Raw genomic sequence first — 27,777 nt, forward strand, 5'->3', positions numbered from 1 at the left:
AACACCAGGTAGTCTTTTTTGTGAAAGGACCAATTTATTTAGTTTGCATTAGCTGCACAGAGGAGCCCTTTGAATCATTAGAAAGTCAATTGGAGCTTCGGTCTGATGATCCAAAGGATGATGATTATGATCCTAATGGTCCAGATCATGATAATGTGGTTAAGCCGAAAAGTTTAAGTTCAGATTTTACATCCGATTCTGAGGATCTTGGTGCTATGTTAGAAGATAATATTTCAACTGTCCTGCCATTGGGTTTAATAAGCAAGACTCTGACGTGATGAAGGTTAAACCTCACAAGGTCGGTTAAGCAGTGGTCACTGGCTAGCTGTTCTACCGCTATTTGGTGATCGGAGCAGGAAGGACTGCAACAGAATGCGAGAACGATCGGGGAAACACAGAAAATAGAGGCAAAACTCTGTGTCCATTTTCTGTTATCGGCAGGATCCGAATCACAAATCCCACCTACATCATGCATCAGGGTTTCTTTTGAGTATCAAGGCTCGAGCTACTCTCGTCCTCGTTATTTTCCATGGCGATTGAAAAAATTCTTAAAGATGATGCTAGTGAGGAGAATAAGGAAATGGCCAGAATGGCATTATTTGTTAGGGCAATTGCAATTACTATCTTGGTTAAGACAACCCTCGGGCCAAAGGGAATGGATAAAATTTTACAATCAACCGGCAGAGGACGTGAAGTCACTGTTACAAATGATGGAGCTACCATCTTAAAGTCCCTGCCTATTGACAACCCAGCTGCAAAAGTCTTGATCGACATTTCAAAAATTCAAGATGATGAAGTTGGTGATGGGACAGCTTCTGTTGTTGTTTTGGCTGGAGAGCTTTTAAGGGAGGCAGAAAAGCTAGTGGCTGCTAAGATTCACCCCATGACCATAATATCAGGTTATCGAATGACAGCCGAGTGTGCTCGTAATGCTTTGTTGCAGAGGGATGTAGATAACAAAGGGAATGCAGAGAAATTCAAGTCAGACTTGATGAAAATTACAATGACCACTCTGAGTTCCAAAATTCTCTCTCAGGATAAGGAGCATTTTGCACAACTAGCTGTGGATGCTATTATGAGGTTAAAGGGGAGCACAAATTTAGAGGCCATCCAAATTATCAAGAAGCCTGGAGGATCTTTGAAGGATTCTTTCTTAGATGAAGGATTCATTCTTGACAAGAAAATAGGGCTTGAACAATCAAAACGAATAGAAAATGCTAAGATTTTGGTGGCAAATACTGCAATGGATACAGATAAAGTGAAGATATATGGTGCACGTGTTCGTGTTGATTTAATGTCTAAGGTTGCTGAAATTAAAGGGGCTGAGAAGGAAAAAATGAGAGAAAAGGTGCAAAAGATCATAGCACATGGGATTAACTGCTTTGTTAACAGGCAGTTGATTTACAATTTCTCTGAAGAACTCTTCGCTGATGCGGGAATACTTGCAATTGAGCATGCTGATTTTGATGGGATAGAGCGCCTGGCTTTGGTAACAGGTGGTGAAATCGCTTCAACCTTTGCAATTCAGAGTCAGTCAAAAAAAAAAAGTTTTTTTTTTAAGAAAAATTAAAAGTATCAATTTTTCTTAAAATAAATTTTTATAAAAAATTTTTGAGGAAAAATTAAAAATATTAATTTTCTTTGAAAATAAGCTTTCTAAAAAATATTGTTGAAGAAAAGTTAAAAGTATCAATTTTTTTAAAAAAATAAGTTTTCAAAAATAGATTTTTGAGAAAAAATTGAAATTATCAATTTTTCTTAGAAACAAGTTTTTAAAAGTGAATTTTTGAGAAAAAGTTAAAAATATCAATTTTTTCTGTACAAAAGTAATCATTTTTTTTCTTCATTTTTATTTTTTTTAATGTTAAATAATCTGACGATGGAGTCTCTGTAAATAAAACAATAATTTTCTTGCATACTCTTGAGGTGAGGAGATTTTTTCAATTTTTTACTAAAAATATTAGAGTCAATTGAGAATAATTTTCAATAACTAATTACTTGATAAATTTTTAAGGTTTATTGGATAACATAAAATTAAGTTGGTATCATCTTTCGATGGACGTTGTGAGGGTACTATAACCTTCCTCACACGTAATCGAACTCTCAAACCCTGTGAACTCTCAAAACCTGTGAGGGTGCTATAACCTTCCTCACACGTAATCGAACTCTTGAACCCTGTTCTGGTTAGTAGACTTGAATTTATTTTTTTAGAGATCCTTAATTTGTTCTGGTTAGTAGACCTAAACCTATTCTTTTAGAGATCCTTAAACTTAGGTATTCTTCCGAAAGAATAGATTTCTTAAGTGACTAATTACACCTAGATAAAAAAAATTGATGACGACTCTTTAAATTAATATATAATAATAAATCTTCGGATCTAGACGTTATGAATAAGACATGAAATATAAAAGCTCAAGCCCCGAACGATATTCTTCTATTGTGATTAATGTTGTTATAATTATTTGTCTTTAAATATATATATCTCTTCTTTTCCTTTTTCTTTTGAGAGCAAGAAGTTTGTTCTTTTTGCAAGGGTCTGCAAAGGCAACCAATCTCTTACTGCTTCTAGTCTAGCTTTTAGTCGTGTTGGGTTAAATAGTAAAAATAAAAATATAGATAACATGAAGTAAAGATATAGATAATTTGGAGTCTTATTAAGAAAGCTAAAAAATTAATTTGATTTTTATTAAATTCACATAATTGTGATTTAAAATTTATGATAAATCTTTTAATTTTAAAAATTTATGAGTAGTGATTAATACGTATAATATTTTCTCTGTTTCATATTTTTTGTCTATCTCAAAATTATATTTTTTTTAGCATCTAAAACTCTTTTTTTATATTTTGAAATTATTTTTTATTTTGTGACATTAAAAATCATAAAACTTTAATTTTATAAAAAAATTAAAACTTAATATTAAATACATTAAAGTCAAATTTTTTTAAATTCCCTGAAAATCAATATATGACAAATACTTTAGAACAAAGTGAATAAATAGAGAAACAGCAATATAATTTTAACCCTCTTAAATTACAATGGATCAATTTAAATTCAATATATATATATATATATATATATATAGGGTTATCAAAACTTTGGGGGCCAAGGCACCCTCAAGATACAACCACGGTTCGCCCCTGTTTTCCAAAGAATTTATGCTATATTTAGAATCCCCTTCACTTTATTGAACCGAAAAAAAGGAAAAAGAGCCCCGGCCAAACACTTAATCTTTACTCCAAAGAGTTGATTTTTCTTTTTTTTAAATAAAGGTTGTAGTAGAAATAAATTGTCTAGGAAAATCAAGCACATATGATCTCTGTTTTCTTATATTGTTTGATATTTGATGGTAGCGGCAATAGGAGCAGAAAGGAAATCAAAGGCGAGGAAAGCATTACTACTAGTAATTTTATGACTTCAATCATTGTACATTTTTATATGACAGCTCTCTTATCACTTGTTAGACAAATGCATGAACGTGTCTCTCTGCCTGCCTGCCTGCCTGCATGCCTGACCCAGTTCAACGAATCCAGGTTTCATTTTCCTCATAATATGTTTAAACAACTAAATGTTAATGTCTTAATTGCGTCGTCTAATCTATCCAATCTTGAAGAAACATAATTCAGCCAGCAACTGTGATTTTTGTACTTTCTGTTTGCAGATGCACTCCCTTTGCCTATAGCTTGGATTAATGCAACAATTTATCGAATTTGGAGGGAGAGGAACGACAGATTGTATGGACAGCAGCTTTTATTTGCAGCTACATTCAAACGCATTAATGCAGACACTATCAGCTGGAAGCTTGGGCTTGGCAGTTCAATTAAGCATATTGCTAGAGATCAAGTTAACATTAATCTCTGTCAATCTGTGACCTTTGTCCTGCTAAACAAATGTTGCACTAGGAGACTAGGATGATTGGGGAAGGGCAAGGCCAACAGACTAAATATCGGATCCATGGCAATATGGCTACAAGCTCCACATTTTTTGCGTGCTATGTAATTTGATGGTTGAACTGTTCAACTCGCTTGTTTTACCCAATAGGAAATCCTAATGTACGGATGATACAGGAGAATGACAGTGCACTAACCTCTCTTTTTCTTCTTCTTCTTTTTCTTTTTCTTTTTCTTTTTCTTTTATAGAAGATGTCATGAAAAAATGATTGCTTTTCTTGACCTGATCGGGCCAATTATAAGTTCTGTGATCTTTAACACTATGGGATAGGCTCTCATGGCCGGAAATATTTGACTGATGCTAGCAAAGTTTAATATTCGGCTATTAAAAAAATCACATGGATCACACAACTTTTTTCATAGATGTGGGTTCTATAAATTAAAAATATTGGAATTAAAACACATATTCCATCTATGGTCAATCGCATTTTTTATTTTTAAATTTAATATGTAGATATATCATTAATATGTCAATGAATCAAAATTCACAAAGAAGGTTGGTCGATGCCAATGATATAACAATAAAAAAGCAAGGAAAAAAAAATAAAAATGTCAAATTAATTTCTGTACTATTCTTTGGGAGTGATAGACTAATGTGGCCCTCAATATTTTTGTGGTAGAGGAATTGTATTGTACCCACCATTCAAATTCAACCTACTACAATATTGGATATGGTTTTTTTTTTTTTTTCATTTCCATGATCAGGGGAGAGAAAAAGTCATCCCACATTAGACAAACCATCACATGATACTTTGGTGAGATACCAATTATATTGGAAAGGAATAAAGCTACGAAAAGGCAGAACATATGCCCTATCCCTTACTACATTACTTTCCTCTTTCCTTTTCTTTGGGTACAACATTTTTCTTCATTTCTTTATTAATGGAAGAGTTATAGTTAATAGTTAATAGATTGATTGTTTGCTCAATTATATTAATTAGTCCCCTTTTTATTTTCATAAGAAAGCGTTGTAGTTTGATTTGCGGTTTTGACCGTCAGTCGAGTACCCTAGTTTTTTTTTTCCCCCCTCCCGACGGGTCACTCAGTTTCTTGCATGTAATTGCGTCAATTAAAATGGAAAAGATTCAATGATAACTGATAAGCTTTACCCTTTTCTGTGTCTTTGATGAGGATGACGATGTACTTACGAAAGTCCTTTCATTTCGAATAGAGTGGATGATTAGGCAGGTATAGCTTCCTATCAATTAATTATATATGAAAAAAAAAAAAAAAGCGAGGTTAGTACATTGAAGCAGCTGTGATCAATGATCAGAAATTTTTTTTGGCCATGATCGGACGTTTAACGGCCATTAAAACTCATCATTTTGCGTATGCGAATTGAAGGTAAATTATCACTCATGATTAGACAAGGGCAATCTTTGCCAAATTACGCCAATATTTCTTTGAAGAATTTAGTATCGCCACCTACTCTGATGCGATTTATACTTTAATATGAGATAATTCAATGCATTTTATGTACTATTTCCATTATTGTGGTTTATGGTAAAGCAAATTAAAAATTTAGATGAAGGTTAAGCCAAAAGTAAACAACATCATTATGAGTAGAAGTCTAAAAGGCTGTTTCTGATAGTCCAATAGCATCCCGCACCAATTTATTTATTTTATCCGTCTGATATATACTTTGTATTCTCTTTCTTTTTTACTTCTCATTCATTGCATTCAAAGTCGAAGATAGAAAATTAATAAAAAATAAATCAAATAATAATTTTAAAATAAGAAAGTATTAAAATAATAATTAAAGTACAACTAATCATTATATAATAAGATGTTGGCTTAACAGAAGATGATTGACCCCAAGCCAGCTTTACCTACCAGTATGTAGAGGTTCGAATTTTGGAGACGACACTTGTTGAAAGGAACAAATCTTTAACATCTACCGTCCAGGAGTGATTGCTCCACTTGACCACCAGTTTATCGCAGCAAGAAAAAAAAGGATGTAAAAATTTTTAAGAAGCCGTGATTCTTGCTTGCCCCTTCTAGCACTGTCCCTGTTGTATTTTATACCCAATTACTCCTGCATACGTATCCTCTACTGATAGGCCCTAATGGCCTTAATTAACAAGAAATATCTGTATTGAAATTAACTAACTATAAGAGTGAGACTTGTGTTTTTGAATTTAGAGCAGAAACCGAGCCTCTTGTCTTCTTTGAGATTCCTTAGTACCTTTCAAATCAATAGCGGCACTGCCAACCAATGGACCAAGTAGCATAAACCGGCCAACTCCGCAGTCTATTCCAGTACGTTCCGAGTATCAATTAATCAAATGCACCTCCAAGGATAGAGCAGTAGTGTTAGAACAGGGACCATAAATTGTTCTGCCATATCCACGTGCCAGCACGAGTACAAACTACTATGGTAGGAAAGACAAAAAATTTGTCGTTTTCCGATTCGTGCCGTGTGCGGCCCTGTCAAAATCTTCTTCAAACTTTGTTTTTCCTTTTTAAAATTTTGATGTGCCATATCTCCTCCAATCATCATCACAATCAAAACTCACCTATGCTGGACCCACGGCCGTTTTTCCTGTTAATTTTCACCCAATTATAAGACAAACAAGCAAAAATCTGCTCAACTTCCCATCACCCACTTCACTTTCACTCCTTTTCCTTCACTTCCCAGTAAGTGTAAAACCCTCTAAAATTTTGTGCTTTATTCATGCATCTTCGTCCACGCTCTTCTCTGGCCCTTCCTTCTTCCTATAAACCCCCCCCCCCCAATTGTTTTTTTTCTACATTTGACCAAGAGCAAATAGCCAACCAAAGCACCAGCCCTCTCCTTGATCGCTACATTTATAGATAATTAATAAACATATAAAGCTTTTTGTCCAATATGAGGCTTAGCGCAATTGCTGTTACTGTCAAGCCATTCACTTCGCCTACTATTCCAAAACTCACTCATAACTCTGTTCCGTCCACCACCAGCAATCCTTTGAAGTTCAACACTACTGAAAACGCCAAGTTTTCATTGACTCCTTTAAAACATAGCTCACTTTTCACTGACTCTAACTCAGCTAAACTCGCCAAGAATTGGATGGAGTATCAGGGGATTAATAACTGGGAGGGTTTGCTTGACCCTCTTGATGATACTCTAAGAAGTGAGATTCTAAGATACGGGCAATTCGTCGAAGCAGCGTATCGCTCTTTCGACTTTGACCCATCTTCACCCACTTATGCCACGTGTAAGTTCCCCAAGAACTCTCTACTGACCCGGTCTGGCATTGGAGGTGGCGGTTATAAACCGACCAAGAACTTGCGTGCCACGTGTGGGATTCAGCTGCCAGGTTGGATAGATAGGGGACCGAGCTGGGTTTCGACTCAGTCCAGCTGGATTGGTTACGTGGCAGTTTGTCAGGACAAGAAGGAGTTCGCCAGGCTTGGTAGGCGTGACGTGGTGATCGCCTTCAGAGGCACGGCCACTTGCTTGGAGTGGCTTGAGAATCTACGTGCCACGCTGACTTCTCTGCCTAATGAAGTGGCCAATGTGGGTCTTAAAGGCAGTGGAGCCATGGTGGAGAGTGGGTTCTTGAGCCTGTACACTTCTGGTACGGCCACCTGTCCTAGCTTGCAGAACATGGTGAGGGAAGAGGTCGGAAGAGTGCTCAAAATGTACGGTGATGAGCCCCTCAGCTTGACCATCACTGGCCACAGTCTCGGTGCGGCACTAGCTACACTTGCAGCACACGATATAAACTCCAACTTCAGCAATGCGCCGATGGTGACCGTCATCTCATTCGGCGGACCACGTGTCGGTAACCAAAGCTTCAGACAGCAGCTAGAGAAAAGAGGGACAAAGATTCTACGTATAGTAAACTCAGATGATCTCATCACCAAAGTACCCGGATTTGTTATTGACAACAATGACATGGTAGACAAGCAGGCTGTGAAGGTGCCAAGGCTGCCAAGCTGGGTTCAAAAGCGCGTGGAAGACACGCAGTTCGTTTATGCTGACGTGGGAAAAGAGCTGAGACTAAGTAGCAAGGAGTGCCCGCACCTGAGCAAGGGAAACGTGGCAACTTGTCACGAACTAAGCACATATCTCCAGTTGGTAAATGGTTTTGTTAGCTCAAATTGTCCTTTTCGGGCAACGGCCAGGAGAGTATTAGGCAAACACCATCGGGAAAAACTGGTAAGTTTGTAGTTTTTTTTTTTTGTTTTGGAAGAGATTTCAGGATAGGCAAAAAAACGTATGTATTATAATTTGTACATAGAGAAGATTAATTAATTAGGCATTGTAGAGGAGGAGGAGGAGGGTATTGCTAATTTTTTTTAGGATTTGGGATACCCCATTATTAAATCATTAATTGAGAATGAGAAAGAAGTCCGTCCCCAGGCCAGAATTGTAATGTTTGAGTTTGATGGACAAAAGGAGAAGGCAATTCCAAATTAGAAGTGAACAACCCATGTTATTAATACTATTGATTAAAAAAAAAAAAAACAAGTATGACAATGAACAGTTGGTCGACCCGTGAAGAAATAAACATTGACTTGTGTTTCTTGGATTAAATATGCATGCATGCCGAGTTATCCAAACTGAGTAGTACTCTTTAATTATGTTCAATTACCTTACCTTGTTCTTAGAATGTATCTTAAAAAATTAAAACTCTCTATGATAGTTGAGTAGTTTTGACTTTTGTTTATCCGACGCCGTGAAAAGTAAGTTTGAGTATCACAACGTAAAACTGAAGTGCATTTGGCTAGTGGCTACTGATTAGGAGTTACCGTGTCAATTCCTATGGAAACTATGCTCACTTTTTTCAGTCAAATTATTTTTTTTTAATTTTTTATATTCATTTAGTTTTATTGAAGATAAAAGTATAATTTATAGACTAAAGTCATCAACTTTCTTGATTCTTTTTCGGTTCAGGAGTGTTTTCTTGTTATTTCATATTACGCATTTATTTTGCTAAGTATATATTTAGGTGGTATTAATGTTATCACTCTAAACAGTTTGGGGTATACATGAAAAGGATCTGATTGTTCAATGCCATCATGTCACAGTTTTTTTGTCATTCCATAGCTATGAATCAATTAAAAATAATAGTTACAATGTGAATTTTTATCATAAGTAATTAAATTTTAGATAGTTAGACCCTTATCCTTTTTTTTTTTTTCCTGAACGTGGATTCAATACGAAATGGATAAAGAAATGATTGCTTATTTACTGCGAAGCTTTTTTTATTATGTAAAATATACGATTCAGATATCATCCAATGCCTTATTTGAGTAACTCCCGTCTTTTAGGATTGTGATTTACATGAAATTTTTCATTGTGAAAAACTATACAAACAGGATGTTATCGATGGTTCTTTGGATACCCCACCTCTTTTAACTGAGCTTTTAAAGCAGCATGCTCATGCCACATCCTCTCTAACCGAGCTTCAACCATGACCATCTCTTCTTTAAGGTGATGCATCCGCTTCTCCAACCAGGCCACAGCTTCAGCTGGCCTTTCTCCGCCTCCACCACCACCCATTCTACCAATATACTCAACTGGGTAACTCACATGAACGTGTTGTGGTCTGTTTAATAACACAATAATGCTTACCTGCAGTTAAAAACAGAAAGAGGAATGTGAGCTACAAGGATACAACAATATTGATAATCAAAATCACATTTGAGTAAACCAATGAATTAAAATAAAGGTAATAAGTTAACTGGGAAGTACAAACCTGCATCAGGAATATCACAGCAAAGGCAACAGCTAAGACTAGTGAAAGGTGGCCTTCGCTTTTCAAGTATGAGTAGGATTTCCTCACAAACTCTCTTAACAAAGATGCCACGGACAAAGCATTAGTCAAACTTCCTTGCAAAAGATTCCCAATTCGTTGGTTAACATCCAGAGAATCAGGCATCCGCAATGTCCTTACTGGATCACTCAACTCATGACACATTTCTGAAGGTTCCTTGGTAGCTACTTCCCTTCCAATTTTGAGTTCATTGCTTTCAGTTGAGCTTCCAGAAGGATCTGCCCCTGCTTGAAACGAAGGAGCTTAGGTCAGTATTTCCAATATCTGCATCACTGCCCAGAGCAAAAACATCAATAGATGAAATTCTTTAAAAAAAAAAAAAATGATAGTTGAACCTCCTTGTTTATCAATGTTCTGCTTCAACAATTCATGTGCCTGAAACATTAATCATGAAATTTTTTAGATGAATGTTCAAACTTTACAACATAAACATTTAAAAAAAAAAAAAAAAGAGAGATAATACCATGTCTATCCACGTTGCATATGCTTCTCGACATTCTTCCAGAGTAGACTGCACTATTTTCCCTGTACCAAGTGCTCCGCATCAGATGAAGGAAGAGGAACAAGAAATATAATCATTAATATAAAAGTAAAAGGTCCACTTAATAAGCTATTCAAGAAAAAGAACACCACAAATCCTTTGGAGCTCATCTTCCAAGTATGAAGGATTGTCAAATTGACAAGTTCAAAACAATTTAGATGTAACACAAAAAGATCTTGCAACTGTTCAAAATCCTTTCCCTATTTCTTCTCAAATAATTCCTTCCTCCACAACCAATAAATAATCTATTTCATTCTAAAGGGAAATATCTTTTTGGCACTCCCCTAAATTAATTTAAAGTGAAGTTAAAACAAATTTCAGACACAATTATAATATGAGACATGAAAATGGGAGTATTTGTAACAGGAACCACAACAAGAGAAGCTCAGAAAATCAAAATACAAAGCACAAAAAATGCATAAAACACACTACAAACAACAGATTCATCAGCATTCAGCAGAGGCAAACCTTTCCAAACAGTTCTCTTGCTAAAAGCCAGATTAACATAAACCCTCAAAATGCAGCCTTCTTGTGGGCCATCGATGTCTTTTTCTACATCCCAAAGCCCCTGATAGAATACATAGCAAATTCAAGCACATATCAGAAACATTTCGACTGCAAAAAAAGCATCACAATTCACAAACAGAATAGAAACATATTATTATTGCATAAAACAAGGATAAGCTTTCAGAACAACTGATTGCAGAAATGATGTCTATGACCTTTTCCCACCGCTTAGAAGTCTTGATATTCAGCATCTTCACAAGATTTATCATGTTATTTTAACTCAAACAGAGAAAGGGGACTTCTGTACCCTCTCTTCCACTTTCCATAATACATACCCCCAATATGAAGAATTTTAAGGTAAAGAGTGATGAAAAAATCAAATTTTCATTTGTGCTGGCTAAAAACCTTACATGCTAAATCCCACTGATTATCAATTATTTTTAAAACCATGATTTGATGTAGCACACTGCCCAAACTTGGCAAGCGAAATTTGGGCTCAAGACAGATTACCAACCTGAACTTCTTGAAACAAAATAGATGAATTGTCTCCAATATTGCACATAAATAGACCAACAAGATGTAGACATGACATCATGCTTTTGTTATTAGTTCTCAATTTGAAGGGCTAGAGTGCAATTAGCCTCTATTTCTGAAAATTCTGACCCATAATCTTCTCAAGGAATAGCAGGATATTTATGCCTAAAAGCAACAAACTAGGGAATGGAGTACACTTTACACATTAAAGAATGTCAAAGGGGCTTAGCTCTAGCTCATACCTCTACACGGAAATAATCTCCATATGGTACATCATTGATCTCTTGTGATGTTTCCATTACCAAATGACTGTCCGAAGTGAGTGATATTGTCAGGATACATACAAGAATAAGAAGAAAAGAGCAACAAGTTAGACCCAATCAAGGAGAAAAAAAAGGCAGAGCAAGCCAAACAAAGAATTATGAGTTAATGTCTATTCCCAGTTAGAGTATTGTGTTTAAATGAATAGAAAAATCAACAATCAACCACTTAGTGAAATGTTAGGATAGAAAAATAATACTCAGAAAAGTTTTTTGTTTTAGAATATTAACTAGAAACACCAATAGTTTAATAGTTCAATGCATCAATTACAACATTAATGTTTCTCACTAACCTACCCACGTTAAATCTCATACATAGTTTTGGACTATCCAACATATCAAGAGATATAGGTTCATTTCAATGGTGCATGCTTTCAAAATGAGAAATAATAATAAATTAACAGTGTCTTCAACTATATAATAGCATGTAAGGCACCACAAGAAAATATCAACAACCTGTTTCTGTAAATTCGGAATTTCTGGGCCTCCTGGCAGCTACCAAATTTTGCACCTGGATCAAAACAAAAACGGTTAATGCTAAATGAAACCCAGTCAAGACAGCATTAAATTGACTTTACACTTAAACCGATATTAAATCGGTCACAAAACAAAGAAAAAATATCTTCTTGTACCATTTCAATTATCCTTGTCCTCATTTTAAAAAGTATTTAATTAATTATAACAATTATATGAAATAATTCTAATCTTAGCATGGATAATAATGCTGGGACAAAAGGTTGACATATAATAAAAAAAAATCATACCAAAGTATATTTTTATTGGATGTTGAAATGACACATCACGGACATGTCCAAATTTGTCATTAGGGCACCATGAAGAGCACCTGAATTCTGTAAGGCAACTATGTATCAAACATAAAGGCATATGTACAAAAAAAGTAATCACTTCTATGATATGATATTATCAAAATATTAACTATGAACGTAAACTAAAAACGCAAATTTGGAAATTATAATTCCTTGAAAGTTCAGAGCAGACTACCTTTATCTCCACACCTTCTATGAAAAGATTCAATGAAGTTAACAGCATTATCTGAAAAATACAAATTGAAGAACTCCTCTACCTTAATCTGCAGCCCAAGAAACATTATTGACTTCAGAATAAATAAAGAAGAGACTGATGTTATAAATATTTTACAATAGTAGATCTTAAGGGAAATGAGTTCGCAATTTGCTACCGGAAACTTTGTTTCTGCAACCTTGTTAAAACATTCAGCAACTGCATAACAAAAAAAAAAAGGGGCATAGATTATCATGACATATACAAAAATGAAAGTGTAGTATCATATATAACAATGAGATTATAACTGGATGCAATATATCACCACTCAGTACAGAAGAAGGTGGATAATATATGACCTCCTGTCTGTGTCTGTCCCACACTTGAAAATTTTCCTAGTGGCAAAGCCCAAAAATGCATTTAAGTACAAAACCTAAATTTAAACCACCTACCTTCTCTTGCCACCATGTACCCTCGTCTGCCAACAAAATGATGATTCCACCCATTTCTACAAGAAATGATGAGCTTCCATAATCTATGCATTATGTTCACTTAAACCTCCAGCACAAGTTAAGATGTGACTTCCCTTGGCCTCATAATAAGTTGATATGTAACCACCTTTATTAGTGTATTTAGGGTTATATTTGGTATATATAGGGTTTATTTTAAAGCATAAAAAATTAAGTTAGCCATCTTCTAAGGAGCTTTTGGAATTATTGATATATTGATTTACTACTGGATGGCAATTTCTCCCAGATTCTTCTCTCTCGAGTTCTCTTTCTTCTTTCCTCTAATATTCTCCTTTACCCCCTGATACTTTGTTTCTTCATATTTTCAGCCTATTTCTCACTCTACTTATCTATTCTCTCACCTTTTCCTATTTCTCTCGTTCTCTTTCTTTCTTCCCCTATTATTATCATTTACCCCCTGATTCTTTGTTTCTTCATATTTTCAGCCTATTTCTCACTCTAGTTATCTATTCTTTGACATTTCCCCTATTTCTCTCTCTCTTATCCCACCCATGACACATCATAGTCCTATTTCAAGATCACCCAAATAGCTAGTCTGGAGTCATAAGACTAGAAATATTCAAAACATAATCAAGTTCCCAAATAATCAAGGAACTTGATATGTAGCAAGTGTGAAAAAGAAATACATCAGACAACCACAACTAGAAATGATGAACTTGAAATGAGATAATATGCAGAACATGAGAAAGTCGCAATTCAAAACAAGATTAACTAACCCTTAGGTGCGTCACAATTCTCTGGCTTCCAGGAATAAGTATGTGTTGATGCTGTTGACCCGGTATTTATAACTGTTTCAGGACCTACTTCTGTATCAGTTTCAGAACAGGATGGAACCTTAGAATCACTAGAAGTGGGAACATCCTCATCCCTGTATAAAAAATGCACTTAAAATAAGTTATTAACAATTTCACATCCATAAAAAAAATATATATATACAGAAGTTCTCCAGACCATTCTGTTCATAAAGAATACCTGTCTGTAGATACCATGTCATTTATTGGGTTTTTGGTGCTATTAACCTTTTCAATTGCAACAAAGCCATTCTCTTGGCTGCTGCACTCAGATATGGATTCCTACAAAAAAAAAAAAAGGCAACCGGTATAAGAATAAAAGCAATGGGGAAAAATACACAATTAGCTCTAAGCTATGAACCTCAAAGTTTTAACAACATTTCAACTGAGAAAAATGTCTTAAATTTTATTGAATGAAATGGAAAATCTCCCAAAATTCTTACGTGCAGATAAAGAATAAGATTACAAAATCAGCATATGATATAAAATACCTCTAAATGAAGCACAAGTAGCGACAAATCATTTGTTCACATTTATGATGTGCATGTATGCTCTGTATCGAGAAGGGGTATCAAAAAACTTGGTCAACATTTATTGCATACCTAATGAGTTGTCTATGCTAAGATGTAGAACAATCCTCTTCAATGCTACTCATAGGCTATAAAACATTTTTTTTTTTATGGATAAGCTATGAAATCTTTTTTCAATGGATAAGCTGTGAAATATTAAGATACCTGTTGTTCTGTAATTTCTTGTGCTCCATTACCATGCTGCACCCATATATCATTAATGAGCTTGAATGCTTCATCACGTGATAGAAATGATGCAAAGAAGTACTGCCAAATCAACAAGTAGAGTCAGACAGAAGAACTAACGCATGCAAACTTAAACAAGCACATAGAAGAAATATGCATGCCAAGTACTACTACCTTCTTTCCTCCAGCAAAGATTTCTATTGCATTAGGAAAGATTCCTGCTGTCTTTGCTCTTTTAACACTTGTTACTTCATTGAAAGGGATTATTTTCTGCAGATGAAACCCATAAAATATTCCAAGATAATATCATTAAAAAAACTTAAAGGAGCTGCCCAGAAAACAGGACACAGGAAAACAAACTAAGAATAAAACCAATGTTTGAGGAATACCTTTGTTTCAAATCCAAATATATTTGAATAAAAGCAAATATAACAAGCAAACAGGTACATGTGACCCTGCAAAAAGCATATAATGCATTATAATTATAGAAAGGAACATAATTAGACATAAAGCCACCAAATACTCAAAGAATATAACTGCTGCCCCCCACACCCACCCCTCCTAACACCTCCCACAGATTGAAAAAAGGAAGGTAAGGTTATGTGCCTAGCAAAAAAAAAAAAAACTACTAGATGCAGCAGAGTAAAGAAATCATCTAAGTAAAGCATTTAACTTCAAGGCAGTAAAGGTCATTGTAAAGAAGTAGATTACCTGAAGAAGAATACTCTCCTGGAATGCACAATTGAAATCTTGAACAAGGAACTGCAGCAAAGGGCAAAAGAAAATGTTTAAAAATTACCATATCATTAGAAGTCTAAAAACGTAAGCTAGTGTGAGAAATTTCAGATAACAATTTAAATAACAAGTATTTTAAAATCTATGGCCAAAAGTAAAATAAAAAGATACGAGAACATCCATGCTACATGAATGTTTAGATGCCTGACATTCCTTAAATGCAATCATCTGTCATTACCTCTTTCACATTAATCATGAGAAAGAATGCATTCATTTACAGAACAAAGACTGAAAAAACAAAAACAAAAACAATTGGAGAATTGCTGATGCCTGGTAATCATGAATAGACTAATGACTAAAAAACACGCACTTCTTTAAACTTCAAAGAGAAAATGTTTTTAAAATGTTTAAAGATAACAATAGTAATATTTAGAATCTAAAATAGGATAGAAAGCATGGACAAGCATTTTCAAACCTTTGACCAAAAAAAAAAATCATAGGTTGGTGAGTGTTATACATGAATGTTTATGCACCCAAAACATCTTAAATACAAATTGGCAGTATTACTTTCACATCAATCATGAAAACAATTCTTGGATTTACAATCCCTCAAAACAAAAAATAAAGGAGACAAGTAAAGAATTACTAACAGCTAGCGATCGTGACAGATTAAAGACACTCACCTCTTCAAGTGGAAGCCTAAAAAGTTGGCGGTATTCTTCACTCCTCAATGCTGCCGGAGACTGTAATTCAAAAGCCTCAAATTTAGCCATAGTGCTAGATTGAAAACTAAGTTCTCAATAATTTAACAATTCTTTTTCAATGCATTTAGTTACTTATTTTTGGAAACACTTAATAGAATATTAAATCACCATACCTACTTAATCTAATCAGTTTAGGTTAACTACATTGATTAAAACTTCTGATAGATCATCCTCTTTTCCATCTCTTGTTAGATTAAAATATTTATAAATTATGTTTCTCTTTTCCTGAACACCAATCAAACAATATTCCACATTTATTTTCAAGCTACCTTGACAAATTATTTGTTACTTACCATGAGCTCACTCGCAACTATAATTCAATTTCACTAGCCAACAATTTCTCGCATTAACCAATATCCACATGGCCAAGTGGCACGCACTAAGTTTAGCACTGAATTACAGGGGAACTATAACATGCCACAGATTAGGACTTAAAATGCCCGCAACTTATAGCTTTATAGACTATTACTATACTTTTACCTGAAAGTTGGCACTTAAAGGCTTAATCGAGATGGTCCTTATCTACAAAGAATGCCAAATCCATTCAAAACTTTCAGTGTCTAATTTCCGAATTTAACCATGAAAACAAGAAAACTTCAAGAGATTTCTAATAATAGAAAATTTTATGGCTTGCCTTTCAAAAGAAAAAGATAATGTTTTATGAAAGTAAATATGCCTAAATAATGATAATTTTTTAGAACTCGTACATAATCATCAAGAATTAGCAAAATTAACTTCCAAACAGAATACTAATCTACTTTCTCGCTTGTTTTCCTAACTTTTGTAAACGAGGCAGATAAAAGAATTTAGTTAATTAGAGAGTAATTGAAAAAGGAACCTGAATTTCGACGTCTTTGTAACTAGGGTTGGGCGAACAATTGGAAGGATCATTGCGATCGGGCGTGTTGGTGGGAGACGATCCGTTTGGCGAAGTAGAAGAATCAGAAACGACGTCCGAAGCTAGTTTAGAAAAAGAAGGATCCATGGGCGGCCTAGGCAGATCGATCCTGTCTGCGGCGGCAGAGGCCACTGCCATGGCGGAGATCTGAGTTTTTAGTTTTTTTTTTTTTTTTTTTGTTGGTGGGAGAGTCCAAGATTATGGAAGCGTAAAGTGCAAGGGGGGTATTTGAGGGAAAGTAATCCGTTTGACAAACAGAACCTGAAAGCAGAAGCAAACAGGCGTGCTGATTTGCAGTCAATTTACCGCCACGCCAAGTCTTCAAGGAGAGACGTTGACTATTTCACATGAGGCGCATTACTGAGTGGATGACTGACAACTGTCGGTCCCGCTGTGGACTCTACCAAGTGCCGAAGTCAAAACCGTCGGTCAAGTTCTTTTTTATTATTTTTTTCCCCCTCCATTTAGGGCCGTGTTAACCGACTAAAGTTTAGTCGTGGGCTTGTTAACCAGTTCTCGTTTCACGGTTTGGTTATGGCTCAACCTTAACCAAAAAATGGGCCACAATTCAATTAGGCTAAATTTGTCTGGACCGAGACTGCCCTTATTAACACTCAAAATGGGCAACGGTGCAGGACCTATATCTTAGATTCCCAATCAATTCATGGGCCTGTCCCTATTATTTGCAGGGACTGTTCTCATGCTTAGGGGTTCTGCTTCTAGTACTCCTGCACAAGCAATACCTCACATGGATCTATAAACGGAGTTCAGCCAAAATAATAGGAAGATTTAGCTCAAATTTAAAATATTGACTTAAAATTTGAAACTCCAAATTTATACACGTTAGACATTCTTTTTTTCATGTTCGACTCACAATTTAATAACAATTATTGATTTAAAATTTTATTATTTAATAAAAAGTTGGTAAAAATTAAAATATTTAATTACAATATGAGTTGATGTATATAAATTTTTTCTAGTTTTTGAATCAAAAGTAATGTTATATGATGAGTAAATGATAGAAAAAAAAGTGTAAATGTAACGATTTACAGGTAATACCTGAGAATAGCCACTGAAAAAGCCTTTGATGTGGACCAAACTTGAAGTAGGAAAAGAATCATGAAAGAACCCATCTTTAAATGCCTGCCCTTTTCCTAATTCCAATACACAAATTCACAAATCCCACACTTTCAAACCTCCCATTTATGCTCTTTTTCAAAAAGCAAGGGAAGGGAACAAATCGCAAGGCCCACACCGGATTAAAAAACACTTCTTTTCAGAAAAATGTGGGCATCATTAATTTTAAGGTATAAGTAGTAGAAAAACATTGTGCTAATCATTTTGAATCACCAAGTTTAACGTTCAGGGGATTGGTGATTCACATGACTTGTCTAATTGATCGTGACCATGGACTCGAAAAAAATTTACCGATCATGATCCATATCATCTTGCCACATAACCCTTTATTATTTTTTTCTTCAAATTATTTGGCTAAATATTTGTCGTCTGTCATAGGATTCGCATCTCAATTTTGGTACTTGTGATTTGTTTTTCTCTCAACCAGGTAAGCATATCAAATAAAATAAACACATTTTCCCAAATTGGTCAACGTTGAATAGATTACTAAATCGAAACAGTTCCTTTTCATTAGGCATGGCAAACTTTACAATTACTATTACTATAAACTTAATTGTAAAGCCAACAAAATATAACGGACAGGGAGAACAATTAAAGAACATAATGGAGGCAGTAAGCATTGTGTCTACTGAGCAAACAACAATTTGCGCCAACAAGTGGCGGGGGAAGATGATGGCTGACGACTCTGTGGCTTGTTCTTTGCCTGGCTCGCTATTTGGCCATTTCGGCCTAATCTCCACAGTCCTAGACCCCACCCGTCCTTGAACGCTTTTGTGTTCCATTATTGACTGCCTCGCAAGAGCTAGACATTGATGGACCATGCACGCGCATGCGTACTTTTCCTAAATGTTCAAATGGACCCTTCTTCCTACCAATCACACTCTGCCTCAGTTGTTTACACTTGCGGGGCACTTTTGGACAGCCAGACCGGAAAAAGAATTCAATTGTCCAAACTCCTAACTCCAATCCAACGCGCCCATGCTAATCTACAGATTCTACACCCATCACCTTCAAATTATGAACAATTTATAAGAATATTTATAATTCGACTTTAATGAAATAATTTGATTGAATTAATTTATTTTGATCAATTAATTTGATTAATCAAATTTAATAAGCTAACAAAAATAATTTTAAAAAACTTTATATTTTTAATTAATTTGATTCAAAAATTAAATTAATTGAAAATTTAATCAAAATATAATAAATTTTAAATATAAAACAAAAATATATGATATGTATCATTTTATTTCATAAATTGTTAAAGTTTTTAAGATAATATTTTCATAATTGAATTTTTATTAAATAATTTTATTTAATTTGTTTAACATATAAAATTAAAAATTTTAATTTTAATTTTAATTTTAATAAATTTATTATTTGATTAATAAAAAATTAATTATTGATTGAAATAAATTAAATTAATTAATTTTTAAAATTAATAAATTTAATTTGATTAATAAAAATAAAAATAAATTTAATTCGAAATTAATCAAATGAATTAATGAATATTTTACTGTTCATAATTAGGCTGCTGCTGCTGAAAATGAGAGGCCTTATTCATTCCTTGCCATAGTTAGATGACAAAATTTCAGGTTTGGGTTCGCAAAGTCTCATTGTTTTGACAACGAGACTTTAAGAGATTAATGGAATTGTTTTTAATTAACTATTAAACAGGGGTTAGATCTTTACCTTTAAGCTTTATCCTGTTACTGTCCCTGCTGATGAGTGTAGTTTTCTTGGTCAACAATTTCGTCTAAAGTTTTTTCTAAAGAGAGAAAGCAAAAGTTTTTTTTTTTTTTTTTTTTCATTCCAACACGGCATTTGGACTTGACAACAAAATGGGAATTGAGAATGAAACCTCAATGCTGTTTCTGGTATGAGACGGATACAAAATGCTGGGAAAGTGTTTACTTATTTTTGGCTATTTGAAAAGTATATAATTAAATGGTTGAATTATGCAATTAGATAGAGTCTTCTATAGTTTTTTCTTTTTGTACATAGATGTTAGAAAAGCATAGTTCATGGCAAAAGAGAAAATATTTTGGTTCAAAATCAAAATTTTTATAATTTTTTTAAAAAGCTTTTTAACCATGAAATTAAAGAGTTAAAGATTAATAAATTGGTTGGTATAACAATAAACATGATTACAAATGAGGTTTTAACTAAAAAAAATAAGAGGTTTTACAAATTTTGAGATATTAAATTTAAATTTTATTATGTGTGAATTTAATTATCTAACTATATTTTAATTTATTTTTTAATTATTCAGTTATTGTAATTTGATTATAATGTAATAATTAATTGATGAATATAATATTTAATTATAATTACAATTTTAAAAAATATTTTTTGTTTATTTTTTTAGATATCTCAAAATTATATTCTTTTAACATCAAAAACTCTTCTTTTTTATATTTTAAATTTTAAATTTTATATTATTTTTTGACATTAAAAATCATAAATTTTTAATTTAATATTAAATAAATTAAAGTTAATATTTTTCTTAAATTTTGTACAAATTAATACATAACAAATATTTTAAAACTAAAAAAATTATTAGTTTACGTTTATTATAAGATAGTGTCCATTTTAAAATTAAAAGTCTGCTCTCACAATTTTGATTTTTAAAATTACGTCTTCACGAAATAAGGGTGATCTTAATTTATAAAGTCACCATACAATCTTTAATTATTAAATATAATATATATTTTTAGAATTTTAAAAAAATATAAGATCATTTTCCCCTGATAAAATATAAGGTAGAGACTTTCATAAAATAAAATAATAATTGTTATTAGTGGATTGAGGAGTGATAAGAATAAAATGAAATCACAATCCATACGAATAGTATTTTCTTTCGTTAAAAAATTAATATTATTCACTCCATTTATAGTTTATACTTTCTTTCTTGAATTTTTTATTATTAATAAATTAATTAATTTTTAAATAATATTGTTAGCCAGTAGTAGCAGTACTTCTACTACATAAGGCCTACGGTGGAAAAATGAAATCGAAGATGATAAAGAGCAACGGAAATTTTATAATTTAGATATGGGGTGGGCCCCGCGTGACTGGGTGGTGACCCTGTTTTTAACAAAATCTCTGTTTACATCATGACCCATTGCCACGTTATTTGTACATCAAACATATTTTAAGTGTTTAAACTATCTTTCACCCTTCTCTTAATTCTTGTAATTAGGAATCAGGAACCCATTTGTCGATTGTCATCACTCATTAACCTTTTTCCAAATGCTCCACTCATGGCGCGTGGACTATAAAATTATTTTACCTTGTTAATGGTTTATTTTATTTTTCAATAAAGAAAAAAACTATTTTTTATTACCATTTTGATTCGTTATAATTATTAATGTTAATTATAAGTAGAAAGATTATTATATAGAATTATCTTTTTTATAAGAATAAACATTTTACATTCCAAAAGATAATTACAAATATACTTTTGTATAAATAACTTTTCTTTAAAAAAAATCACATCCTTTTAAATGTTATTTATCGACAAAATTCTTTAAAAATAATAAAATAAACTCATCAAACTTAACAAGAAAAGTTCATTATATTAATAATTATTTAAACCAATATTAAGATAGAAAATGATATAAATTATAAAACTCATAAGTAAAATGATGAAATATATCAAATGTATCATATGATCATAATATGTATTTAAAATTAAATACAAAATTATATAAAATAATTATAAGATCTACATTATTATATAGAATTGAATGTTGAGTTGTTAAAAAAACAATAAAAAAAGATGATGAGCATAATTAAGATGAAAATACTTATAATGATGTGTAGTCAAACTAAAAGAGATAAAATCAAAAATAAAGAAATAAAAAAAATTAAGAGTAAATCAAATTGTGAAAAAATAAAGAAAGAACCATTTGAAATGATTTTGACATATGAAATATAAGTCAGATTAACCATTAAACTTAAAATCAATTAACAGCAAAAAAAAGTAACCTAACATGAATATAAGATTACAGAAAATTAGATATTTATTAAATATTTGATAATATCATACTAATAAGTCCCATCACGTGTAGGTAGAGATATAAAAAACTTACTACATTATAGATTTGAAAAAGATAATAAAAAAATATTGATTCTAATATCATGTAAAACATAAAAGTTAAGATCAATTAACAGTAAATAAAATAATCAAACTTAAATATAATATTATAAAAAATTAAATATTTATTATATATAAAATAATACCATTTTAATAAATCTTTATCACGTGTAAACGAATATGAAAGAAATCTATCAAGTGATAAATTTGAAAAAAATAATAGAAATAAAAATTGACTATAATAACACATTAAATATTTTATTTAAAACTAATTAACTGTAAATAGAGAGATTTAACTTAAATATAAAATTATAAAAAATTAAATATTTATTAGATATGAGATAATATCATATTAACATGTTATTTATGTACTAACTAAGAAAAGTAAGCTTTTAAATTGAAGAGAAACAAAAACTTTTAAAAGTAAATAATGAAAAATATAAATATAAATAATAAGAAATAATATGAGAATTAAGAAACAAATAAAATATTTTTTATAAAATAAGTGATGTAAAAAGTTTTGAAAAACGATGTAAAATTATTTTTTTTTACTTTTAATTAAGTCGGATATAGAGTAATGAGATATAATGTTGTACATTATACTAATAATTTTAAAAAGTAAAGATACGCGCTGATTTACGCGCTTGATGATTAGTGTCGCAACGGAAGCAGAAGAAAATCCAACCGCCGATGAGAGAAGAGAGAGACGGTCCGCAACTTTGAAAAGCAATGTAGCTCAAAGAAGGAACAGACATGGGACCCGCTTAATGTGGAACCCAAACGGGCCCCCCACTCTATATCGCTAAGTCGCTCGGCCCCGTGCCTTTGTTACTCTCACCAATCGTACAAAGCAAAGAAACTCTCTCTCCCTCTCTACCCAAAAAAAAAAAAAGAAAAGCAAAAGTTATCTGGCAAATCTAAACCATCACAAGAACAAAATCTCTTTTAGTTGCAGAGCTAAAAAAGGAAAAACCAGAGTCTACGGAGAGAAAGAGCAGGGAAAAAGAAAAGAGCTCGGGCTTCGATCGCTCGAGCTCTAACCCCCGAAAGGAAAATCTGTTAATTTAGCGTTTGTTTTGGAAAATTTGGAGAAAAGAGAAATTCATGGCTGTGAACTAATAGAAGGCAGAGTTCAAAGCTCTGTTTTTTAATCCTTTTATTTATTTCCAAGTCCGTACAGGTTCCTAGGCAGTTTTTTTTTTTGGTTGGATTCTTCTTTTCGGCTTGAATGTTCTGTATTTTGATTCCGTTTGCCTTTTTTTTTTCTTTTTAATTTTGTTAATAAGGTTTTTTAGATCTCTCTCCCTCTCTATATATTTGCTGACTTGGAATTAGCTAGGGTTTCTCTAATTTTATCTAATAGTATACCATTTTGTGCATTTCAGTTGATTGCAACTCAAGTTAAGGATTTCACGAGCTTGTTTGATTGATCTGCCTTTTGTTTTTACAAAATTTGCAAGTTAGGGATATCTTTTCAAGGTTTGGCTCTAAAATTAGAGGTTTAGTGAGAGAGAGCTTTGATTGCTCTATTCTTGTAAGTTTTATATTTTTTTTTATTGTTAAAAAATTCTTCCTTGTTTTGGTTAGAAAATATAGGAATAGGAAATATATGATAAACTGAATTTCTTTGATTTTTTAAGAATAAGTGAGTTTTGATGATTGTTTTCAATTGATTAATGCTTTATTTTTTTGGTGTGCTGATAAAATGGGCTAAAATCTGAAAATATAATTGTTAATTTATTACCCTTTTAAGAAAAAAAAAAAGGAAGGAAAGCTGATTTTGAATGATATGGTTAGAGAATATTGGAATAGAAATGGTTTAGTGGATTGCTTTTAAAGTCCAACCAGAAAACTAGAGGAATTGTCGAACTCAATTTAAATTGTTTCATCCTAATATTGCAGGGTTGCTTTGCTGTAAGATTATTCCATGTAAAGATTCAAGATTACTTGGAATGGAAAGGGTTCCAGAATCAAAGTTGCTTCCTAGGAAATTGCCTGCTGTGAATTCAGTGTCAAATCCACGTACAGTCTTGGGGAGAGAAGCAGGTATTGTGCTGAATTTGCAAGCTGTATTGGTTAGAGATGAAGTGGGTCGATCTAATGTGGGAAAAGCCCAAGATTCAGAGTTAGCCGAACCTGTAAGGACATGGAAAGGGAAAGATTCTCTGCTTGACCATGAAGAAATCATGCTTGATGTTATTACATTCAAGGGCAGCGGTGATTCATTGGAGGAAGGTGGATCTAGTTATTTTTCTGGAGCGAGTCACCCCGCAGAACCCGTGGACACGGATCTAATGAGAACTTTATATGTTCCAATCGGTCAGAAGAAGTCTGATCCTGGGTGTTTGATGAAGAGCATGTCAGTGAAGGGACCTTTTCTAGAAGATCTTTCAATTAGGGCTCCTCATAAGAAACCAAGTCCTGCTGTTCTTTCGCCTGCAGAAAGTTTGGTTGAAGAACCCAATGATTTAGTTGCATTGTCTTCATTTTCAGTTCCACGTGCATTACAAAATACAGATAACTCTCTCGTTCGTCCAGATTCAGATGAAAAAGAATGTGTTTGGGATGATTCTTTGCCTGCAAGTGGTAATGTAAGTCCACATAGCAGCATTGACAGTACTGGGGTCGTCACAACTATGAGCATTGTCAATAGCTGTGCCAGTACTTATAGGAGTGATGCGGTTACAAGTGATGGCATGCTTAGCACGGAGAGGAATTGTGAGAGTACAAAGGGAAGTGTCAGAGCAGATTCACTTGAGAGTGCAAAGACTAGTGTTAGCCGAGCAAGTGATAGCAGTGGTCTTAGTGATGACAGTAACTGGAGCAACATTACTGGGAGTGCTAATAAGCCTCATAAAGGAAATGATCCTAGGTGGAAGGCCATCCTTGCTATCCGGGCTCGAGATGGAATTTTGGGCATGAGTCATTTTAGATTGCTTAAACGGCTTGGTTGTGGTGACATTGGCAGTGTATATCTCTCAGAGCTGAGTGGTACTCGTTGTTATTTTGCAATGAAAGTAATGGACAAGGCATCCCTTGCAAGTCGTAAGAAGTTGAGTAGGGCTCAGACCGAAAGGGAGATTCTGCAGCTGCTGGACCATCCATTTCTGCCCACTCTGTATACACATTTTGAAACCGACAGATTCTCATGTCTAGTCATGGAATATTGTCCCGGGGGTGATCTACATGCTTTGAGGCAACGACAACCTGGAAAGCATTTCTCAGAGTATGCTGCAAAGTATGGCTTATATATTCTCCTAGTTGTGTAGAATGTTAGCATCCTTAAAAGAAAAAAAATACTTTCTGCAGTAAAGTTTCATTTATATGTTATTGTTATTTAGCTTTCCTTTCACATGTTGGGAACCTTCAGTATATCTATAATTCCACACTGATGGGTCCATGTCTTTGGAGTCATGGTGTCAAGTAAAACTTGCCTAGTTAATTAGAACTTTTCCTGGATCAGTTCCTATCTTAACCATCACAGAGTTCATATTATCTGAGTCAAAAGATAGTAGTTCTCCATGCAACCTTGGTCAATGTGTCAAGTTTATGAAAGTTATGTTCACCTTCATGCTGCTGAACTCCATGCAAAGAGTGCATCCTTATGGACCTGCTAGCCTGTGTATGGGAGAGATGAAATAGCAGATGCAACTAAGTGAAGCTCGAATCTCCTTATTTTAGTGTGTTTTGTTTTAGAATGAACGGGAGTCTGCTAGCCTATGCGAACTAAATGTGTTGGGCATGGAAATGGATTCCTTTTATGAGTTTGCTTGGTTCCCTTTTATGAGTACATGCCATGGAATGAAATTGTTATCTGTTTTTGTTGAGTTCCAATATGGTTATCAGTTTATGAAGAAATGATACCCAGTATTTACTTGGCCCCTTAAGGCAGTACTATTTGGAAAATTAATTTCTCAGTGACTGTTGGAAAAGGTTATTATATATATCTACATTCATCACGTTTGGGAAGTTCATTATGTTTTTGTATAGATGGCATAAACACATATTGCTAAAGGCTTGGTCATCATATAAGTTTCATAAGCAAGTGTTTTTCATTAATATCAGTGAATTTCAGTTAGAAAAGTTATAAACCCTGTCTTTCTTCTTAATGCAGATTTTACGCTGCAGAGGTTCTATTAGCGCTGGAGTATCTCCACATGCTTGGGGTCGTCTATAGGGACTTGAAACCAGAAAATGTTCTAGTTCGTGATGATGGCCACATAATGCTCTCAGACTTTGATCTTTCCTTAAGATGCACAGTTTCTCCCACACTGATAAAATCCTCAGCATTTGATTCTGATCCTTCAAAACGTGGAGCTGGTGGTGCATTCTGTGTTCAACCCTCCTGTATTGAGCCTACATCAGTTTGCATCCAGCCTAACTGCTTTATCCCACGTTTATTCCCTCAAAAGAACAAGAAGAAAACCCGAAAACCTCGAGTTGAGTGTGGGTTGCCATCTAATACCCTCCTGGAGCTTGTTGCAGAGCCTACTGCAGCCCGGTCTATGTCCTTTGTTGGAACCCATGAATACCTAGCCCCTGAAATAATCAAAGGAGAAGGCCATGGAAGTGCTGTTGATTGGTGGACCTTTGGAATTTTCTTGCATGAACTGCTGTATGGTAAAACCCCCTTTAAAGGCTCAGGAAACCGTGCTACGCTGTTCAATGTTGTGGGGCAACAGTTGAGATTCCCAGATTCACCAGCAACCAGTTACGCTAGCCGTGATTTAATCCGTGGCTTGCTGGTGAAGGAGCCACAACACCGACTAGGGGTGAAGAGGGGTGCAACTGAGATCAAGCAACATCCTTTCTTTGAAGGTGTGAATTGGGCTCTAATACGATGCAGCACCCCACCTGAGGTGCCCAGACCAATGGAGAGTGAGTTGCCTGGAATGCCTGGGAAATTTGGGCCGATGGAGCCAGTTGGGGTTGGTAGCAGCAGTAAAAGGATGGTAGGGACAGACATGAAATCCGGGGGTAAATATCTGGACTTTGAGTTCTTCTAGTTTTGAAGTAGAGGATGCTGTGTTGTATTAGTATCATTAGTCACTCCCTCCAGGAGTTTGTTGACGCTACTTTGTTCTGATAATATACTTCAGCTAACTGCCTCATCAAAGAAAAAATTATGTTAATTGCACCAAAAAGAACAAAAAAAAAAAGTGGCTTCTTTTTTAAAGTATGCGGCCTTTTTACCCATTAACTCACAGCGTCAGTTGATGTGAGAAATAATATAAGATAATTCAGACTTGAGTATTTACATAGCAAAAAGTTTATTATCATTTTTGTCTTAATTCTAAAATTGCTCCAGCTTTCTTAATTATATTCATGTAAAAATGATGCCATTCATGGTTGCATGGTGAAAAAACACACCTTCCTGATGGTTCCCTGTGATTTCTCCGGGAGTTAATAGCAGAAAAAAACACCATGTATCCG

General features: G+C 33.8%; 2 protein-coding genes and 2 pseudogenes across 9 annotated transcripts; 3 read left to right on the top strand and 1 right to left on the bottom strand.

The window, feature by feature from the left end:
• Positions 1-418: 418 nt before the first annotated feature.
• On the top strand, positions 419-5,536 carry LOC111313661 (T-complex protein 1 subunit beta-like; annotated as a pseudogene).
• A 1,251-nt stretch (positions 5,537-6,787) lies between these two features.
• LOC111313259 (phospholipase A(1) DAD1, chloroplastic pseudogene) lies at positions 6,788-8,165 on the top strand (annotated as a pseudogene).
• A 940-nt stretch (positions 8,166-9,105) lies between these two features.
• On the bottom strand, positions 9,106-17,423 carry LOC111313734 (protein VASCULAR ASSOCIATED DEATH 1, chloroplastic-like). 4 transcript variants are annotated; one of them, XM_089752110.1, is made up of 19 exons: positions 17,049-17,423; positions 16,691-16,732; positions 16,130-16,189; positions 15,423-15,473; positions 15,101-15,166; positions 14,886-14,981; positions 14,691-14,792; positions 14,138-14,238; positions 13,882-14,033; positions 12,814-12,854; positions 12,618-12,705; positions 12,380-12,466; positions 12,072-12,126; positions 11,538-11,604; positions 10,723-10,822; positions 10,177-10,238; positions 10,049-10,088; positions 9,636-9,937; positions 9,106-9,511 (listed from the first exon to the last, which is right to left on the bottom strand). In XM_089752110.1, exons 1-19 carry the CDS (start codon positions 17,244-17,246, stop codon positions 9,260-9,262), a joined length of 1,962 nt encoding a protein of 653 aa, XP_089608236.1. In that variant the 5' UTR covers positions 17,247-17,423; the 3' UTR covers positions 9,106-9,259. The 4 variants fall into 4 exon arrangements, with proteins under 4 accessions (XP_089608236.1, XP_022770174.2, XP_022770175.2 ...); XM_022914439.2 differs by having other exon boundaries at positions 14,883-14,981; XM_022914440.2 differs by lacking the exon at positions 16,691-16,732.
• Positions 17,424-23,174: 5,751 nt separating this feature from the next.
• Positions 23,175-27,603, top strand: LOC111313736 (serine/threonine-protein kinase D6PKL1-like). 5 transcript variants are annotated; one of them, XM_022914444.2, is made up of 4 exons: positions 23,175-23,524; positions 23,730-23,823; positions 24,247-25,582; positions 26,459-27,603. In XM_022914444.2, the coding sequence occupies exons 3-4, from the start codon at positions 24,297-24,299 to the stop codon at positions 27,348-27,350; spliced, it is 2,178 nt and encodes a 725-aa protein (XP_022770179.2). In that variant the 5' UTR covers positions 23,175-23,524; positions 23,730-23,823; positions 24,247-24,296; the 3' UTR covers positions 27,351-27,603. The 5 variants fall into 5 exon arrangements, with proteins under 5 accessions (XP_022770179.2, XP_022770180.2, XP_022770178.2 ...); XM_022914445.2 differs by having other exon boundaries at positions 23,175-23,514; positions 23,730-23,878; XM_022914443.2 differs by having other exon boundaries at positions 23,175-23,514.
• Positions 27,604-27,777: the final 174 nt, after the last annotated feature.

Source organism: Durio zibethinus, chromosome 23, assembly GCF_047325235.1.
Source record: "Durio zibethinus cultivar Kanyao isolate XHJ-2024 chromosome 23, ASM4732523v1, whole genome shotgun sequence".
Classification (NCBI taxonomy): domain Eukaryota; kingdom Viridiplantae; phylum Streptophyta; class Magnoliopsida; order Malvales; family Malvaceae; genus Durio; species Durio zibethinus.

Coding starts and splice junctions, on each gene's coding strand:
- LOC111313734 (XM_022914439.2), bottom strand. CDS start 17,246: ATGGCAGTGGCCTCTGCCGCCGCAGACAGGATCGATCTGCCTAGGCCG. Junction 10,823..11,537: donor GAGATTATTTCCGTGTAGAG/GTATGAGCTAGA, acceptor GTATTCTATCAG/GGGCTTTGGGATGTAGAAAA. Junction 9,512..9,635: donor CTGTGATATTCCTGATGCAG/GTTTGTACTTCC, acceptor TTTTAACTGCAG/GTAAGCATTATTGTGTTATT.
- LOC111313736 (XM_022914444.2), top strand. CDS start 24,297: ATGGAAAGGGTTCCAGAATCAAAGTTGCTTCCTAGGAAATTGCCTGCT. Junction 25,583..26,458: donor TTCTCAGAGTATGCTGCAAA/GTATGGCTTATA, acceptor TTCTTAATGCAG/ATTTTACGCTGCAGAGGTTC.